Consider the following 20,559-nt stretch of genomic DNA (forward strand, 5'->3'; position numbering starts at 1 on the left):
TTTCAGTTTTCTTGACAGGTTTGCAGGGACACTGTTTGGTAATCAATCTTAAGAACACCCTCCATTGTTTCCCTCACTTATTCAGACAGTCCAAAATGAACTGTTTTTATGATCTCTCCTTGTTTTTTTTTTCTTTTGTTTTGACCTCATTTAGAAACAAATTGCTGCTGTCGCATAGCAGCCTGCACTGAGGCGGTGAGCGAAATTCTCAAGTTGTGTGTCCCATACAAACAGCTGAAAGGTAATCTTTTAGGGTCATATCTTTTGGACATGAAATAGCATCTGAGAAATATACTTGTTGAGAATTGCTTTGGAAACAGACGTTATGACTGCAATAAGGGTTATGAGACTCCCCAACATCTTTATCGTAAGTGTGCTGCATTTTGGTGTAGGAATGGTATAGGGATCACATAGATTTTTTTTTTTTCTTTCCTTGTTGGATAAGTGTTTGACAGATGTTTCTACTTGAGTGTGTTTGGTTTCAGAGTCTTGGACTCACACCATTTCATGGCGTTTAGTATAATGATCCCCGAGGACATATGACTGAGGTGGAAAGCAAAGCCAAGGTTAGTTGGAAGGCCTGACAGAATCCCGAGTGACACGACAGGAATTCTTTTGTTACTGACAGCAGAACGTGACATTGGCTCCCTCTCATAATGACTGACATTGCACCATCTTGTAGTAATTATCTCCAGAACATAGAAGCTGTTATGGTGACAATGGGCGGAAACCTCCAGTTTACTCTATATTCACATTCATCTTTCATAGGTAACGCCGGTTTGCAGTTCTTATGTATTTGTAGAGACGGCCCAGTGGAGCGGTGGTTAGCGCATCGACCTCACAGTGCAGAGGTACTGGGTTCAATTCCAGCTCCGGCCTCACTGTGTGGGGTTTGCATGTTTTCCCGGGCCTGCGTGGGTTTTTTTCCGGGTACTCCAGTTTCCTCCCACATTCCAAAAACATGCATGGCAGGCTGATTGAACACTCAAAAATTGTCCGTAGGTGTGAGTGTGAGCGCGGATGTTTGTTCATCTCTGTGTGCCCTGCGATTGGCTGGCAATCGGTTCAGGGTGTCCCCCGCCTACTGCCCGAAGACGGCTGGGATAGGCTCCAGCACCCCCCTTGTGAGGATAAAGCGGTTCAGACAATAGATGGATGGATGGATGGATGTTAGTGTAAGGCAGTAACCTACGTCAGATTACCGAGAGTCCAGTGGCAATTTGATTCAGCTCACCAACAACTGATAAAACCTCAGATGTACCTTTCTTTCAAAAAAAAAAAAAAAAAAAAAACAAAACCCCAAAACATTTAACATACAAAAGCTAAAAAAGAAAAAGAAAAAGAAAACAGATTTTTGGTCGTTAATGAGGTCATTGTGTTTCGAACATTTAGAACAGTTTGCCTAAAAATAAAGAAAATAACTGTGTATATCTTCCACAACAACGAGTTGCTCAATGTCACTGTCGATCTTTGGTTGTTTTTTAAAATCAGCTGTGCTGTTTCACTTTTGAGCTGTTTAAACTGATTCATGGAACTTTTGATCCAAGCGCTTCCCAATTTTTTTTTCTGTCTTGTTTATTTTATTTTTTTCCTCAAACCATTCTTGTCCTGTCAGGGGTCACCACAGTTTATCCCCTTCCTGAAGCAAAACTTGCTGGACTTGAGACCATGATGAGAGATCTTCAGAAACATTTATGACACTAAACATTTGTCATTTTGGAATATTCACTCTTCATGCAACCCAAGTTGTCACCAACTGTTTGCAAATTTGAACCGCAGAAAATACAACCTCAGAGATGCTTATCCATTTCTATGTGAGTGAGGCAACATCCGAGAACATTTTCCCATGTGGTTGATGTGGAAAAACGCCACGTGAAAACCCGCTCATTTACTATTTCCCAAATGTCTAGCACATGAGAAGCATTGTTTTAAAATAAACCATTTTGAGCATTCTGGGAAGTAATTTTTCTCTGGGATGAGAACGGACTGAAAAGCATCCCGTTTATCCGTCATCACCATCTTTGGGACGCTGACAAAAGATCCTGTAGAAACGGCAAATATTTCCACAAATAGCTGACGGACTGACTGCAAAGCAAAAAAAAGCACCTTTTGAACACGCCGACAAAATGGAAGAGAAGCAAGGCCATAAGTCGAGTGCTTCAATTGTTTGACTTTTGAAATTAATCTTACCTTCGGATTCTTGAACCGCAGAGCTCCACACAATGAGAACTCAAAATAGAATAAAAAGAAGAAAGATCAAAAATGGAATCCTGTCAGAAAGATTACGGCTCTTTTTGGCTTCTATCTCTCGCTCTCTTCACCTTGCGCAGATGATTAGGGAAGCAGAGTTTAGAAGTGATGTCGAAAGGGGCACTGTGAATGCCACATCCATCCATCCATCCGTTTTCTGATCCGCTTTATCCTCACAAGGTTCGCGGGGGGTGCTGGAGCCTATCCCAGCCATCTTCGGGCAGTAGGCGGGCGGCACCCTGAACCGGTTGCCAGCCAATCTCAGGGCACACAGAGACAAACAACCATCCGCGCTCACACTCACACCTAGGGACAATTTTAAGTGTTCAAGCAGCCTGTGAGGCACGTTTTTGAAATGTGGGAGGAAACTGGGGTACCCGGAGAAAACCCACGCAGGCCCGGGGAGAACATGGAAACTCCACACAGGAAGGCCGGAGCCAGAATCGAACCTGGTACCTCTGCACTGTGAGGTCAACGCGCAAGTCTGAATGCCTCTCTTGGATAAATGAAATCATTGATTGGTCATGAGGAGTGCAGAGTGGATCACCCATATGTGGATCACCCATATGATTGTAATGTCTCTTGGGGATGTGTTCTTGACCGTATAAACAGGTCAACCCCGCCCCCTCCCCAAAAGACAAAAACTAAAAATAACAGTCCACTTGAGAAAATAAATAATTGTTCATATATTTGCACGGAATTGCAAGGCTTCTGTTCGGTCACACTGCAATATTTCTACTTGGTCATGTACCAAGTTAATTTGCACTCTGTCGTTCAAAAGAGCATTTTCCGGTGTTATCTCGGGCAAGTTCAGCTGAAATATGAAGATGTTAAACCTCACATCCCGTGCTCTCTTTTGATAACAAAGTCACTGACTGACTCAGGGGTTTTTTTTTTTTTTTTTCTCTTGGATAATTGGTTCCTCTTTCCCATGACGCCTCATCTGAATTTCAGCTCTTCTACACAAGATGGGGTTGGACCAGAGTGCAGTGGTCACCTTCAAATGACAACTCTCATCCGTCAGCTGTATATTGCGTTATTGCTTTTATGTCCATCTCCCCACCTTGCTGTCATTCTCTTCGTGACTTGTGTTCTATCATCTCTCTTCGGAACCTCCTTCCACATCTTCAGATGATTAGCCTTTTCCTCCCTGCCTCCCTTTTCCTCTTTCTGGGTTGTCTGCTCGGCGGCTGATAGAATTTATGCGACGTCTCTGCTCGAGAAGACGCCGGAGCCTGCACTCTACACCCTGCACTCGTCTTTCTTTGTTTTAACATCCTTTCGGTGGATGAAAAGCCAACCGGAGGTGAATGGCAGAGACTAATACAGTTTGCCGGCGTCACTCAATTAATGTGAGGATAGTGACAGAGGGAGAGAGTTTTGTTAAATCAATCACGACAATATCGCCAAATTGGACATTTAGGGCCAGTAATCATTCCAGCCGGGCTGTTCTTTCTTTTGCGCAAGCGGAATTAGATCTGACTGTGTTTATGTGTGCTTGCAGGCCTTCAATCCATTTCTATGACAACAGCTTTGGCTGAGGAAATGAAAAGTGCAATGGAGGGTGACTGCAAGAGAACCAATCAGGTGGGTGTACTGGGGAACTAACAGCAGCTCGTTTTATTCGGGTCTCTCAATCATTCCACCCACCTCGACTGAACATTTTTAGATCTTCTTGCACTTAATCACGAAACGAGACAAGAAAATGAACTTGAATGAAAGTAGTGGGACGAAGAGACGTTTTGACTTTCTCTATCCAGGTGCCCGAGGAGCACCGAGATGCTGACGAAAGCTCGGACAAGACTCCCAGCAAGGCTTCCAAATCCCCTCAGAAGAGCAACAAGAGGCCGAAAACTGTCCCCGTTAAAGTCAGCTTGCTTGACGGCTCCGACTACGAGACCGCTGTTGAGGTACATGGTTCGATTCACTGGCCATTCATTCACATCCATCCATTTTCTGAGCTGCTTTATCCTCACAAGGGTTGCGGGGGTTGGGGGGGGGTGCTGGAGCCTATCCCAGCTGTCTTCGGGCAGTAGGCGGGGGACACCCTGAACCGGTTGCCAGCCAATCGCAGGGCACACAGAGACGAACAACCATCCGCACTCACACTCACACCGTGGGACAATTTTGAGTGTTTGATCAGCCTGCCATGCATGTTTTTGGAATGTGGGAGCAAACCGGAGTACCCGGAGAAAACCCACGTAGGCCCAGGGAGAACATGCAAACTCCACATAGGAATGCCAGAGTTGGAATCGAACCCGGCACCTCTGCACTGTGAGGTCGAGGCACTAACCACTGGAACACCGAGCTGCCCAGGATTCTACAGTTTTTGTTTTTTATTTTTTTTATTTTTATTTTTTTTTTATTGTAGCAATTCTTTTTACTGATATAAAATAGGTAGTTTAGATATAAATTACTCTTCATTTCTTGATTCTTTTACTGCGTAAAATAATCAGGTACGTTTTTCCCAATTTTCATGGGTAAAATTTACCACTCTCCAAAATCGTTTTTTTCCCCCTGCAGAGGGATCCGAAACGTTGCTCAACATCGCTAAAACATCTGCAACGTCTCAAAGTTGGCAACACTTCAGGCACAGGTCACAGCTTTTGCTAGCTGCTTGTGCTCGTGGCCATGTGTACATACAAAGCGCAACTTTCCAAATGAAAGCACCGCATATTTTTCCGTTTTACTTTGACTTCATGGTCACGAAGAGGGCCAGTCGGAGAGTGTAGGTGGGATGAATGTGGCCCCTGGGCCATACTTTGCCCAAGTCTGTATTAAACACTGGTAGGAAGGCAATAAAAATGTGGCCACGGTCGAGTGACAAAGCAATGGAACTGTTCCACACCGCACCAGGATCCAAATTCTATCCCTCATTTTTAATTTTTTTATGTTGTCCTCCGCGGATCAAAAAGTATCCGGCTAATTTCTGCTCGTACCTCGGTATGGTGTCCAAGCAGCTTTTCACATGGGGATTTCAGTTCATTTTGTTCAAATGAACTACCGGATGACTGGAGATAAAACACTCAGCATCTATTGGGAAAACTAAAAGCAATTAATGAACAGAGCAGCTTCAGGTCAAGTAACACAACACAGGGCCTCTTTTGCAGTGACTACCCCGAAACAAACTGCTTCAGTTAGGACGACATTTCAATGAATGCCAGGCGCTCATTTTAGAAGTAAACAATGTTTATTGCACAGCTAAAAGAATGCAAACAGTACTTTGAGGTTTGAGGGTCTCAAAGTTTCGCTGTCCCATTGAGGCTTATTATGCCGATAGACACGGATGCTTCAAAATTAAACAGCCGATTCATTCTCGGAGGAATTTCTATTGTTTAAGCGTCCCGCAAAATTGCAGACGTATGATTAGATTCGGCTTTTATTTTTAAATCTTGTTTTGTTGCCGCAATTATAGCCACACATAACATGTACCAATGCCTCGAATTGCTGTCACACTGCGCAAGAAAGAGCGAATTTTCCTCCGTTTCGAAAGGTCCTTGACTCAGCACACCGCACTCCGTCGCGCCTCAGCGAGACAATGCGTCTGCTGGAAATAAATGCGACTGAGTCAGGAAAACACGGCCGGTGCTTTCACTGCGGAGGTTGGGTACTCCTCAGGTAAGCCACGGGGACATAATTGCTCAGTTTTTTTTTTTTTTTAATTGTGCAGTTTGATGAATTTAGATGACTCAACATGCAAAAGAAAAGACTTTCCGGGAAGATCTGGGGATGTGAACTAGGCATTCCACGTGCCTGGTTGCATGTCGATCATTCATCATGAAGCTCTTTCACCGCATCGGCCCATGCACATGATGAAGAGTGTGTGATGAGAACGTCTGACCTTATTCGTGTCAATCGCCCTTGTAGGCCTTGACGGGCCCGCTGCCATTAAACAAGGTAGCCGGAAGGGCTGGGCATTTACTCCTTCTTCTAATTGTATTTTCGATTTTGGCCTCTCTTGCTCTGAAAAACACAACTGAAGAAAAACAATTTACAATTGGGGCTCAGTGAACGAGTGGTTAGCGCATCGAGTGCAGAGGTACCGGGTTCGATTCCAGCTCCGGCCTTCCTGTGTGGAGTTTGTGTGTTCTCCCCAGTCACACGGATGTTAAAAACAGTGGATTCACCTTAAACACTCATGTGTCCCCCCCCCAAACAACACCAAATGCAACTAGTTAAACAGCACACAAAGAATCTTGACTTTGGCCCTTTATCCCACTGAGCGGCAAACAGTACAAATGCTCGCAAACATTTTTCTTGTCGACAATAAATTTTGACCATTCAAATTTCTCGGGCAAGAAATGGAAACCGTTTGTGAACGTCTGGCGAAATGTATTTGTGGGCATTTTCGACCTTGAACAAATCCTGAAGAGAAATCAACATTTGCTACCTTTGTGTTTGGAAATTCACGTTGATGCCTAACGCGGCTGTGAGAGCGGTGTGTGCGGAAAGCAGAGTCCGCTGAGATGCAGGGATGAGTGCTGCTGGGTTACCAAATTTGCTCTCAATATGGGAGGTGGAAAAAAAAAACGCAAAACAAAAATATGAAGACGAACAGAGGATGTTTAAACGCCGTGCTTGTTGAATGTAACAGCAAGCCATGCTGCTCGGGCATCATTAGAGCATGTCAAGGCTTCAAATCTTCAGCGCCACTTCATTTCACTCTGTGCAAACATCAACGAGGAATTTCCAAAGTGGGGCTGATCTTCGCAAGCACAGCTTGCCCACTTTGAAAGGACAACGTCGCAGTTTCCAGCATTTATGAAGCACTCGTATCAAGAACATTGCATGGGCTAAAAAGGCATGAAATGAAGGGGGAGTTGGTCAAAACATGCAAAAGAGAGTGAGGATGTGAGAGGAGGGGAGGGACTTTTTGGAGTAAGAGCAAAAATTGTGACTCTTCGCCTCTGCGTGGTTAACCGCGACTGCTCTAAGACGAAAACATGCACAGGTAGGCCTGCGACCAATTAGATGTGGGTGAAAATGAGAACGCAAACGCAGTAGGAAGGAATTTGAATGAACCTTTGCATGCACTCTGTAACCTGATAACATAATAACTTGACCACTGCAGTAAGCGCTGTCCCTGAAAGGGTTAAAGTGTACCTAAAATATATATTTGCAAATGGTTTTGGAAAACAAGAAAACACTTTTCATATTGCATTGTTTTTATCTACCACATATGATATTTTGAAATTTTTAGTCTCGATTTTATCATGGACCCGAACATGCAAGGCTACACTTGCCCTGGCACCAAAATGAAGATGCTCCCGTTTTTACCCTGAGCACACGGGTGCCTGCCTAAATATGGCCCCCTTAATGTTAATGATGACACAAAATGCGCGTCACTTAAATGCTGATACCAAAATAGGGCCCCCTTAATGATGACACAAAATGCGCGTCACTTAAATGCTTCCAAATACGCCCTTCCAGCAGAAGCAAACATATTACGTACGGCGAAAGCGATAAATGGCACACAGAGATATAAATGCCATTGACCAAAGGAGGAGACAGTTGCAGAAGGAATTGAACAAACTGAAAACAAGAGTGACAGCACAGCGGTTCAACGCAAATAAATCATGCTAGCAATGTAGCAGCCGTGGATAAGAAGGGCTTGCTGTCGTGCACGTTCTTACCGTGAACTTGCACACGCATATTGTCGAAGTACGTGTCTTTGGTCGGATTTGAATGTGGGGGGTTGATATGAAGCCAGGCTACATTCAAATCTCGAATATTGTAAACCGCCAACTCACCCTAACAAGGCCTCACCTCATTCTTCCACCTCTCAAAACTTTTTTTTTTTTCGCAGTTGCAGAAGGAATTGAACAAACTGAAAATAAGAGTGACAGCACAGCGGTTCACCGCAAATAAATCATGCTAGCAATGGAACAGCCGTGGATAAGAACGGCTTGCTTACGTGCACGTTCTTACCGTGAACTTGCACACGCATATTGTCGAAGGACGTGTCTTTGGTCGGATTTGAATGTGGGAGGTTGATATGAAGTGAGGCTACATTCAAATCTCGCATATTGTAAACCGCCAACTCACCCTTTAACAAGGCCTCACCCCATTCTTCCACCTCTCAAAACTTTTTTTTTTTTTCCTTCTCGAACCTCGATTGTGTCTGCGGATTGTTTTAGCTCACGGCTTAACCGATTGCGTAATACCACCCCCCTCCTTCACATGCACAAGCATCCATCCCTTCACATCTCGTGGCCCACGACACAAGATATATTTGCACTTTGACAGGAAATCCATATCATGCATTTGACAGATGAACGCGCAGTTGTGTGACCGGGGACAAAATAGAATGTGTGTGCGAGATAGGCGGAGGAAAGCTTTAAGATCGGCGGGGGGGAGATCAAACGCATGTGGTCGTGAAAGCGAGTCTACTGTTTGGACACAATGATGAATGCTGAAAAATCCCTACTGAGATTCCAGCCGTGAAGTGCACCGAGCAAGCGGCTTTGATGCGAAAACCACAGAGAAGTTGAGCATCGAGGTTTGGCTGGTCAACGAGATAATGATCAAGCCACACGATTAGAGCGGGAATTCCGTGACCTTTGTGTAGGCTTCAAGCCTCCGCCGCAAGTGCGGTATTTGGTTTGGTTGTTTGTAAATCATTCATGGATTTCACCAAAAAAAAAAATGCTTTTTGAATGTTAGCATTTTGAGCCGATTTCTCACCTGTTTGAATGAAGTGAACTTTTGCTCAATTTACGTAGTTGTCTGTTCAACTCTTGAAATGCTAAGCGGTCATTTTCTCACTTCTCCTGGTTAACCGCACATTAGCATGAGTCTTTCGTGGTGGTTAGCATGTCTCCTCAATGTCTGGTGGATTTTGCGGCTGAAACATGGAACGCCATTCAAAAAAAAAAAAAAAAAAGTGAAATTGTTTACTTTAGATCAGTATAAAAAAATGCACCGTATTTTACGCACTATACGGCCCTTCGGAGTATAAGGCGCACCTTCAATGAATGACCTATTTTAAAACTGTTTTCATATATAGGGTGCACCGTATTATAAGGCGCATAGAATAGAAGCTACAATTGTGGCTGCGTGTGCGTTATGCATCCACTAGATGGAGCTATGCTAAGGGAATACAATACAATGCAGCTTTATTTATCTAGCGCTTTCACAACCGCTGCATCCGTAACAAAGAGCTTTACAGAACAGCTAAAATATTATGTCCAAGAAATCAGAATATTGATCCATATATAAGGCGCATCGGATTATAAGGCGCACTGTCGGTTTTTGAGAAAATGGAGCGCCTTACAGTGTGGAAAATATGGTATTTAATTTATTTCAAACAAATCATAAAAAGAATAGGGGAAAACTAAAGCCCCTTTATTGAAATGATTTGAATTGACATGATTGCCCGCAGAGACTCGGCAGTGTTTTTGTGTTTTGTGGTGCTTGTTTTTTCTGTCTTATTGTGTGACTGAGTTTTACTGCATGTACATCACTTTGTCTTCATGCAACAATGTTTTTTTTAAGTGCGTTATAATTCAAGTTGAGTTGATACTCATTTTTATTTTTTATAAAAAGGGATTCACTTCTGCTCTCAATTTCTCATTTCACACGTGCATGTAATGAGGCAAGGCAGGTTTATTTGTGTAGCGCATTTCAGATACAAGGCAATTTAAGTTTTACACAGAATATTAAAATACAATGACAAAGGGAAGCATCATATTCAAGAGAGATTATGGACAACAGTTCATTCAAACAGTCAAAAGAGTCTTCACAGAATTTAGGTGCCTTGTAAATATTTTGTAATTTGGTTTGGAGAGAGGACTTCAGCTGAACAGCCACATATTCAAAAGTGGAAAAATTACTGCAACGAAAAGGCACTTTGCAGTTCTTTTTTTTTTTTTTTTTTTTTTAGTGATCCAACTGTTGCTTCACAGTAATGACAACAATTTTAAAACTGCGGGGGGATCCCAAGAGCAATAAAATCCAATTTTTCTTCTTCACAACTGCTTTGACATAATAAAAAAAAAAAAGGAACACATTTTTTTGACTTCCTTTTTGTTATGTTCATGGCTTCAGCCTTTTCGGCCCAAAGAGAAATGGATGGACTGGGAAAGGGCACAAGGGACCTATTACTTCTGTTTCTATGGTAACAGCTGCTTAGTCGGAGCTGGATCGCCCGAGTCGATGCGTTTGTGTGTGCGCGCGTGTTGTGTGTTTGCGGCTGTAACCAACGGTGCGCTTGTTTCTGCCCCCTCCCAAGGGCTGCATTAATAAAAGGTGTGGTCTGTTGTTGAGCTACCGCTGTGTGTTTCTTCGCACTGAGTCGGCCCGCCCACTCACTTGGTTCTTACGCCTTTGTGTTGCGAAACGTCAACGAGGACTAAAAAGAAATGCACCAAACAGTCTTATATTTATCTTCATATATAAACAGGTATAAATATATATACACACAAATAACCGTTCCACAAAATGACCCCCTCATAATTTTATGGGTGTTAGCTCGTGAATATTCCACAGCTTGTATGACCCTTTTTTTCATCTTTGATGGCATACATTAATCATGTTGCAACACTTGCATCTGCATTACGTCACCTGCCCACTTATCCACTTATGTATTATTGTATATTTATTGATAGCTGTGTGATTCTGTGTGTGTGTGTGTGTGTGTGTGTGTGTGTGTGTGTGTGTGTGTGTTTGATAGAAATTTGCCAAGGGCCAAACACTGCTGGACATGGTGTGCGGCCATCTGAACCTGTTGGAGAGGGACTATTTCGGCTTGACGTTCCATGACTCCGACAGCGCAAAGGTCTCGCCACCACATTCACACACTTTTGGAAACATTTGTGATGACTTGTTGCGGGTGCGTATCACTCACAGCCGAAAGAGTCTGCGTTCAAATCTCAACTCAGGCGATCCTTTGTCGAATTCAGTCTGTGTTTACTTGGTTCTTACAGTCTTATAACATGCACGTTAGGTTAATTCAATCCTTTTCAAATAGTGGTGCAATAGCACATCCACTACAGTAGGTGGCAGCAACATCCTATCTCCTAAACCTAACCCAAACCCCACCGAAACCGAAGGAAGTCTGACTACTTTGGTGAAAACCCACCCAAGCTCGCAGATCATGAGAAATTTTATCGAAGGGGAGTGTTTTCTGCCAAATGTGGAGTGTATGCAATGACACATCCAGTAGCATGAAGTGCTTGATTTCGTACTAGGTTTTTTTTTTTTTTTTAATTTTGTGAGCGCAAATATTAGGACACGTATAAAGATGTGAACATAATTGATGCACGACCTATAAAATGACCCAAATCTGATTTTAGAACAAGATCAATAGCCAGATCCATACCGTCCATGTAAACCTTCACTCAAGATTTTTCTCCCGAAAACAATTAGAAGGTGTTCAGACTTCAAATAGGATTTTACAGACTCCTCACACTAGGGTACTTGGTCAGAAAGCAAGAAAATCCGCTGCTGCTATTCAGTCGAAGAATATGCGTTTATAGTTTATTTGAGTATGGAAGTCATATACAGTCAGCAAGGAGCTCTTGAAAATATGTCTGTGAAAGATTTTGCTGAGGTCAAAACTCTCAATAAGGCATTGTCCTTTTCTTCTTTTTCATCTTTATTAGCATTGGTTGGATCCATCAAAGGAGATTAAAAAGCAAATTCGGGGTAAGTGCACAAGACAGAGACGCTATGCACACGTCCTGTGTGAGCGTGCATGTGTGCATGGATGTGTCCGATTCATGAACCGGACAGCGTGTTGCAGCGGGTCATCGAAAGGATTTTTTTGCCAAATGTCTGAGGCATTGGCTTCATTATCAGACCATCCAGACTAACTGGCGAAGTCAACAAAGGACGACAAGATGACAGGCTCAATTCATTGAAGTGGAGGTGAAATGAAGGCCAAGCATGCAAGTGGGATTTTTTTTTTTTAACAAGTGGCAAAGTTCTGTTTCGTTATTTATTTATTTATTTTTTATGAGGGAGGGGCTGTACCGGGGGGGCGGGGTGTTTGTAAATGTTCTGAACACCTGTTTCCATGGATGCTTCCATGTTCCACGCTTGGAGGAGGTGCGCCCCAGTGGAAGGTCTGTGTAGAGCGGCGGTCAGCAACTTTTTGGAAACGGAGAACTGCTTGTTGGCTACTGATTCATAATACTCATAGAAGCTTTATTTTCACATTATTGGTCATAATTAATGGCATTCATCTATGTGACAACGAGGGCTGTAGGCGATTGAATATTTTTAGAGTCCATGATTCAATCAGTTATTCCTTCAGTTCATGGAATAATCCGACGACCAATTCATTTTGCATTCAAATGTTTCACCAAAGCTATTTTTTGCAGTGACTTTGTGCTAACCCGAGGATTGTTGAATCTATGGTATTGTTTGATGATTAAATAAAGCCAAAAACAACAACAATTAAGCATTATGACATGAAAGAGAGTAATGTATACACGAACCCTCTTGAAAGAGAACCGCTGATGAATGCTGAGACCGACTTGTTTGATTTCCACCTCTGAGACTACTTCAAATGTATTTGATTCAGTTCGTGGCTTGGACCGTAACCAGCCAGAAGTTCAGGAAAAAAAAAAAAAAACCTTCATCAGTGTTTTTCTAAAGTATCTTATTTTGATAATTCCCAAAAGATGATCAAATCTGCATTCATGAAGGGCGACGGAAACCAGAATAATGACTGTCGAGAGCCTGAAATGAGAGAATTTAGACGACTGAAAGTTAAACTATGGCTCTAAATGATTAATTTGATGATTGATTAATTGTCGAACAATTAATCTTGGTGGCTCTAGTGACGACACCAATCATGTTCAAGATTTGTGCGCTATAATTGTCAACAATGATATAATAAGGCGGAAAACCGATGAATATCGATAGCCAACACTTAATTTACAAAAACCGGTGCAAGCCTTCACATGTTTTCAAATGATCGCCTCTACAAAATCACAATGTTGCATTCCTGCTGAGTTATTTTTTAGAACAGGCCTAGCATGTTGGGATCCACTGGCCGAGTGAGTCTGAGGGGTCATATGGTCCAAAGTTGCAGTCTTAAACCGAATGTTTCGAGATTCTTAATCGGAAATGTGCCTAACTGTCATTGTTGGAAATCTGTTCACAGTTGGCTCCTGGATTTTAGGCTTCTCTGTTAAATTCTATCCGCCAGATCCATCAGTGCTCATTGAAGACATCACCAGGTTGGTCCGAATTCAAATTCTGAAGTCTTTTGTGTCTTTGTCTCTCAACACCTATTTTTTATCGCTCGGTTTTTATACTTGATCCAGAATCCAATTCTCTCCAGATGAGGATAATCCAGCGAGTGCTCGAGCCAAAGCTTGATTGAGACACGGCCTCTTTTGTTCTTGAAACGCTCACTGAGAAGGGCGTCGAATATTTTGAGTGCCGTAAAGCCAAAGTCTGACCGTTCCATTTGGTTCCAAAGGGGCTGTTATATGTTTTAATCCAGTTACTGTCGAGATGAATTACAACAGATTGACTCCATTCGGGGAAATATTTATCTCTGTTGATGCGCAATCGCATGCGTGGCTAGATGTCACATTCTCCTTAAACCTTTCGGTGTGTGTGTGTGTGTGTGTGTGTGTGTGTGTGTGTGTGTGTGTGTGTGTGTGTGTGTGTGTGTGTGTGTGTGCACGCACACGCGCTTTCAGGCAGGTGTATACAGCATGAATATCGAATATGCAGTCCAGATGCCGAGTTCGGCACCGATCCAAAGACATCGAATGCAAGGGTCTCAAAGTCCGGTCCTTGAGGGCCGCTTTCCTGCTTGCTTGTCTTCCGTCCCTCCCTGCTGCAACACACCTGATTCAAATGATCAGCTCATCAGCAAGCTCTCTGATAATGGCCTTGATCATTTGAATCAGGTGTGTTGCAGCAGGGTGAGATGGAAAACATGCAGGAAAGCAGCCCTCGCGGACCGGGATTTGAGACCCCTGATTATTCTAATGACTGTGTGATCCAGAGGTGCAAAGGATAAAAATCTGTCTGTGGGTACCAGTCGTTAAGGACCCCAAAAAGAACTTTTGCGGATAAACCCACAAGACTATATTCGACAATCGAAGGACATCACTGAAAGGTGGCATACAGTGGTACCTCTACTTACGAAATTAATTGGTTCTGGAAGAAATTTCTTCACAAGAACATTTTGGAAGTAGAGACAAGTTTTCCATGTAAATGCCCTAATCCGTTCCAAGGCCCCAAAAATTCAGACATAAATGTTTTCTAAAGCATAAAAATGCATCAAAATATGTAACAAATACATGTTACAATGAGATTATTGCACAATAAATGAGAGTTGTAAAAAACAAAGAATAAAGACTCAAAATGATGGTCATTTAACTGAACTGCGTCCTCACTGTTTTTTGCCCTCTTTAGTTCATGTTCTCTCCCAGATGTGGTTTTTGGCTGGTGTTTTGTAAAGAACTGATCCAAGGACGTTCGCTTTTGTCGGCTTTCAACAATTCTTCGAAAATGTCCAAGGCAAACATCAGCATAGTGAGCGATCGCCCGACTGGTGAACACTTTTTCTGGGTGATTCACATTTATGCAAAACTATCAGAACGCCTCATGGCCCCAGGGGCGAATGACAAGGACGCTGCATCGACACATATCTATTTATTTATCTATCTACATAGACACATACGGTAGAGGTCCCTCTTAGCCAGTGGGATGCCAGGAAAATGCTAGGTAATAGCCAATGGCAGAGCAACTATAAGTGTGTTGCATTCAGGAAACTCGGAGCTGCGAGTCGCAGCCCATACTGTATTTTTACCTTTCGAATCTTGACATTTATTTCGTAACAAGAGGCAATTTTCCTGTTGAGGTGTTTCGTAACTTGTGTTCATAATTAGAGGTATCACTGTACTTGACAAAAGATTTTTTTTGTTGTGTCCAGGATTGAACCAAAATGTCAAACAAGAAAGGAAAATATGAGTATCCGAATAATTCTATCCAAATAATTATTCATAATAGATGAACTGCAGACTGGTTATTTAACAAGGGAAGATGTGAGACATGGGTGAAAAAAAGCTCCAACACTCTGCTGCTTGAATTACTCTGTTTACAGAAGATATTATTTTTTTTCGATGACCCGGTGAGCACATCGGTTTTGTGAACACGCAGGAATCCTCACTGGAGTTGCTTGAAACCGCAAAATAATGGTCGGGTTGTAACTTTTGGCAGAAACGGCAGCTCTGCTTATGACCTTTTTCTCCTGATCTGAACATATTCTCGTGGCCAAGACAATCGGTATGGATGACTGTGAAATTATTTCTGCGCCAGACATTTTACTGAGATGCTGTGTGGTTGTGTGATATATAAGTGCTCTAAAAGTCTTCAATTATATCGTACACCGGCATCTCATTTATATTACTGCAACTGTTAGGTGGCTTATATTGTTATGTTTGCTGTCCAGGGTAATAGTTCTTGTCTTTGAGGCAAATTTTATGGGGATAAACACCAATGTTCACATCCTGGATGCCCATGCATAACGGATTGGTTTCAATTTACTCGTGGAAGCGCCAAATTGGACATAAACCGCTGTGCCGCCGCAGGTCAACTTCCGAGTTTAGAAAAGAAAAAAAAAATGGTGAAGATGCTTTTTAATTGATCCATTCCATGCTCGTTTTGTTGTCGTATTTAAACTTTTAGCAACTGTAACAGCCAGTGGCGGTCCTGGAATCTGTGCGAAAACCTCTGGAAAATGTCTTGACATCGATAAACTGTCCCTTCAATGTTTATAGGGAAATTTTGGAAGAGCCTTTCTAATTTTTCCACAAACGAGGTGAAAATTGCCCATCCAAACTGCAGTGATAATTTTTTTGGGCCACCTTGCAGCCCATCCCCAAGAATTCTGCCCTGTGTGGCTACACATATTGACAATACCAGAAACTGCCAATTGTATCCGCAGGTATGTTTAGATTAACAGCGAACATCTTTTTGATAAGTGCAAAGTAAAAAATTCCCCCAAAGTAGAATTTTATTAAGTTTGCAAAACATCCTTGGAGCTGAAATCTCACAAGACTCAAAGTTTGCTAAACTGGCAGCAAATGGATGTTGTGGCAGTGCCCGTGTGAAAGTGTGTTTGTGCAGTTGGGCTAAAAACAAAAAGACGGAAGGCTAAACCTTACGCGAGGTCTCCGTATGTTTTACCCTTCAGGTATTACCTGTGCTTGCAGTTGAGGGATGACATCCTGTCCGGCCGACTGCCCTGTTCTTTTGTCACGCATGCCCTCTTGGGCTCCTACACTGTTCAAGCCGAACTGGGCGACTATGAGCCTGAGGAACACGGGCCGGATTACGTCGCTGACTTTCGCTTTGCCCCGAATCAGACACGGGAGCTGGAGGAAAGGGTGATGGAGCTGCATCGCAACTATAGGTCAACACACATGTTCACCTAAATGTCAGTGATACTTTACGGGCCACGGCCGATTCAGTGGGGACTGATTTTGTGATTATCCCACCGTAGAGGAATGAGTCCAGCAGAGGCGGAAGTGAATTTTCTAGAAAATGCAAAGAAGCTTTCGATGTACGGGGTGGACCTACATCACGCTAAGGTACAGAGACAAACCCGTAAAAATATTGAGTCACTCCACACTCCTAAACCACACACCGTTGCCCACGCTGTTTAGGATTCCGAGGGAATTGACATCATGCTTGGCGTGAGCGCCAATGGTTTGCTCATTTACCGAGACCGTCTAAGGATCAACCGCTTCGCCTGGCCAAAGATCCTCAAGATTTCCTACAAGAGGAGCAACTTCTACATCAAGATCCGTCCTGGAGAGGTAGATACGAACGACTTGGGTCTTTTCGCAGGGTGCTTGACGTTGAAACTGTTGTACTTGCAAGCCCAATGAGGGCGGCTCATGATCGTAAATTCCAGCGTATGGTAAATCCACAGTGAGTGGAACGAAGGTCAGATCGTTTGGCCACATTATTTCGTTTCATGGTTTCACTGTTGGTAGTCTGTCGCATTGACTTCTTTCACAGTGAATACCAAAACCATTCTGTGAATTTTCCTTCTTTCTATCCTCAAATCAGTGAGAGTTTTCCTGGACGGTCAGGGTTCTGTTTTGGAAAGGACAACCGTATCACCCGAGAAAATGTCTCAGGGACCAAGAAATGGATTCTTTCTTTGCTTTGGAGTCAACACGGCTCACCCTCACACTGTCCCTTCGTCTCCCCCCCCGCCCGCACTTGCTCCTCTCACCCTTCCTTTTTCCTCATCCTCCACCATCCACCACTCCTTCTCCCTCACGGCTCAGTATGAACAGTTTGAGAGCACCATTGGCTTCAAGTTGCCCAACCATCGGGCCTCGAAGCGCCTGTGGAAGGTTTGCATTGAGCACCACACCTTCTTCAGGTACGACTTGGATTACTCACCTATTCTGCACTGTTGCATGGCACGGTACAACCGTACGAGGGATTGGTCTCATCAGTCATTCATCAATCGTTGGGAATCCTGCTGATTATGTGGGATTGATTGTTTGAGTGATTCTGTCTTGAAGCAAATAGGGTGAAAAAGAGTGTGTATTAGGGAGCTCCTCTGAAATCCAGGACTGAATGTCATACATTCGCTTCTTTAATCTTTCTTTACTTGTAACAATAATCTGTGTTATGACAGGTTGGTATCTCCAGAGCCACCTCCAAAGGGCTTCCTGGTGATTGGCTCCAAGTTCCGCTACAGTGGGCGAACTCAAGCCCAAACCAGACAGGCCAGTGCTCTGATCGACAGGCCTGCTCCTCTCTTTGACCGCTCTGTTAGCAAGAGGTACCTGCTGTCCCGAAGTATTGACGGGGGTAAGAGCTCAAATCCGTCCTTCAGTTTTTGTCTTGGTCCTGACATTCAAACCTTTCAGGGACAGTGGTTACAACACAGCCGATTGTGTTATCAGGTTACAGGGTGCATGAAATGCTTAAATATGTTTAAAAAGTTGGAGAGTGACGGCATTTTTGAGAGTGAACCCATCACATAAATTGACGATGCGTTTTAAAGGAAAACTGCGCTCTTCTCTTACCGTCCATTACCACTTACAGTTTTCCCAAATGCAATTCAACTAAACTCAACTGTATTACTAGAGCACTTTAAACCAAGCACCGCTGTATACAAAGTGTTGTACATGGAGCAAATATCATACACAACAATAAACAATAAGACAATAAATTCATAACAAAGACAGTAAAAAGCACAAAAACAGTCAAACTAAAAATCAATGCGTCAAAAGCCAAAAAATAAAAATGAGTGTTGAGACGAGTTTTAAAGATGGGCAGCGAGGGGGCTTGCCGAATGTTCAGTGGGAGGTCATTCCGAAGAGAGGGACCAGCGATAGAAAAGGCTCAAGACCTGAGGCAAGGTGGAGCGAGGCCATTTCAAGATTTGAAAAAAAATAAGGGAGCCAGTGAAGGGATGCCAGAGTAGTAGAGTAGTAGTAGATGTGCTCCCTATTACGAGTACCAGTCAAGAGGCGAGCAGCAGTATTCTGGACCAACTGGAGATGCTTCATGGAGGATTGGCTGACTCCAAAGTAAAGTGTATTACAGTAATCCAGCCGGGATGTGACGAAGGCATGAATTACTGTTTCAAAGTGCTCATGAGAAAGGAGTGGTTTTATTTTAGCCAGCTGCCGAAGATGAAAGAAGCTGGATTTAACAACGGCACGAATGTTATAAATGACACCGATGAAATGTGTCATGTAATTTGTGACAAATTATCAAACTTCCAGGCAGGAGTGATCAAATAGATCTTTTCCCTGGTCATGCATATTTGCTTGACTGCTTTCACAGGGCTCAGTAAAAAGCGCTCTGGAGGCGAGTGTAAAAAAAATGTACCGTTGCTGTCAGGAAACTGTCATGAAAAGCAATTTCAAAAGATGTATTCCAAGGGAACTAAAAACACACTCCACTCCTAAGTCTTTTCTTTTACAGAATATGTACAGCATGAATGTGTTCAAATCAAGAGTTATTATTCACCAAATGGAATTTGTACGGTCAAGTGCCCCGATATGGATTGTTCAAACTAAGCGCTGCACTCCCCCCCCTTCCACTGGCACCCAACCAGCTTCAGCTTTAGGTAACAGTATGGACCAATTGTCCCAGCGAAGCTCAAGTGAACGAACACAGTTCATGTCCAGGGAAGACCTGGACCAAGAAGGCAGCCTGGACCTAGACCATGATCACTACCACTATCCGGACCAGGACCAAGACCTGCATCATGACCCTGACCAGGACTTAGATCTGCACCAAGGTCCAGAGCACATTCACGGTGTGAGCATGTCAACATGCAGCAAGACTTTGGAGTTCAAGGTACGGGTCAAAAGGGTACGCTAACATTTGTTCTCTCACGCTGATGAATGACCGCTGATCAAAACAGATTTATTCATTTTTTTTCGATACACTACTCACAGTCTTGTACTGAGCCACATCGTTGACTTTAACCAACATCTAAAATGATCAAATCCATAAAAGCATTTATCCTCTTCCTTTGCATTGGACACCGGTATTCACCATCCCTATTTTCTCAATTGTTTCATCTAATCTTGCCGGGGTTTTTTTTTTTTAGCTCCTCTCCAGGCATTTAAGAGACACTTCACTTGCTCCTAAATCTGCTTATTTTTATTTAAGCGCCTCTGAAAGGTTTCTGTCGTCTCCCTGCTCTAATGTCATCATCCCCTTGGGCTAACCATCCCCTCTCCTCTTTTCTGACCCCCTCCCCCCTCCACCCCCGCCGGGTTGTCTTGTCCTGCAGGCCGAGGAAGCAGCCTCGCCTGTAGACTCGAAACCAGAGGTATTTTGGCCCCTTGTGTGTGTGCGCGTGGTTGTGGTCGTTGTTGGTCTCGTACCGCACCTCGTGTCTGCATCCTGTCTCCTTTTAGAGTTTTTTTTCCCTGAAAGGAATGTTTTTTTTCTATTTAGCTGGCGATTTTGCAGCATTCCAATGCAGACACCGTGAGCTGTCAACAGAATGAATGGACAGAAAATGAAGAAGAAAAAATAAAACAGTCGGCAAATAAATTCTGTTCCCTTCCAATGATGTCTGCAAATATGACTCGATCCATGGAGGAAATTGCAGGACCGGGTGTTAAATTCGACTTAGCTCTCAGACGTCCCAAATTCATGCGCGATATTAAAATGCAGTTGCGTAATAGGGCTTACAGATTTATCAAAAGTGAATGAGTTTCCATTTCAAACAAGTAAAAAAAAAAAGAAAATGATGTACTTTGATATAGAAATGCTAATTTACAACTAACCAATTATTCAGTTAATCAATAATTACTTTTGAAACTTGGTTAATCATTTAGAGACACT

The 20,559-nt window shown here is 43.1% G+C and overlaps 1 protein-coding gene across 6 annotated transcripts in view; it reads left to right on the forward strand.

The window, feature by feature from the left end:
* Positions 1–20,559, forward strand: part of LOC109526649 (band 4.1-like protein 1) — a 39,956-nt gene that overhangs the window by 7,992 nt on the left and 11,405 nt on the right. For 5 of the 6 annotated variants that reach the window (XM_019888064.1, XM_019888062.1, XM_019888065.1 and 2 more), the window contains exons 2-13: positions 3,755–3,837; positions 4,011–4,160; positions 10,922–11,026; positions 11,853–11,895; positions 13,361–13,436; positions 16,415–16,633; positions 16,724–16,811; positions 16,887–17,039; positions 17,520–17,617; positions 17,879–18,054; positions 19,313–19,557; positions 20,000–20,038. In XM_019888064.1, the coding sequence (XP_019743623.1) occupies positions 3,772–3,837; positions 4,011–4,160; positions 10,922–11,026; positions 11,853–11,895; positions 13,361–13,436; positions 16,415–16,633; positions 16,724–16,811; positions 16,887–17,039; positions 17,520–17,617; positions 17,879–18,054; positions 19,313–19,557; positions 20,000–20,038 (1,458 nt within the window). In that variant the 5' untranslated portion in view covers positions 3,755–3,771. The remainder of the gene's footprint in view (positions 1–3,754; positions 3,838–4,010; positions 4,161–10,921; positions 11,027–11,852; positions 11,896–13,360; positions 13,437–16,414; positions 16,634–16,723; positions 16,812–16,886; positions 17,040–17,519; positions 17,618–17,878; positions 18,055–19,312; positions 19,558–19,999; positions 20,039–20,559) is intronic. The other variant, XM_019888066.1, reaches the window with a different exon arrangement.

Source organism: Hippocampus comes, unplaced genomic scaffold, assembly GCF_001891065.2.
Source record: "Hippocampus comes isolate QL1 unplaced genomic scaffold, H_comes_QL1_v1.1 scaffold14, whole genome shotgun sequence".
Classification (NCBI taxonomy): domain Eukaryota; kingdom Metazoa; phylum Chordata; class Actinopteri; order Syngnathiformes; family Syngnathidae; genus Hippocampus; species Hippocampus comes.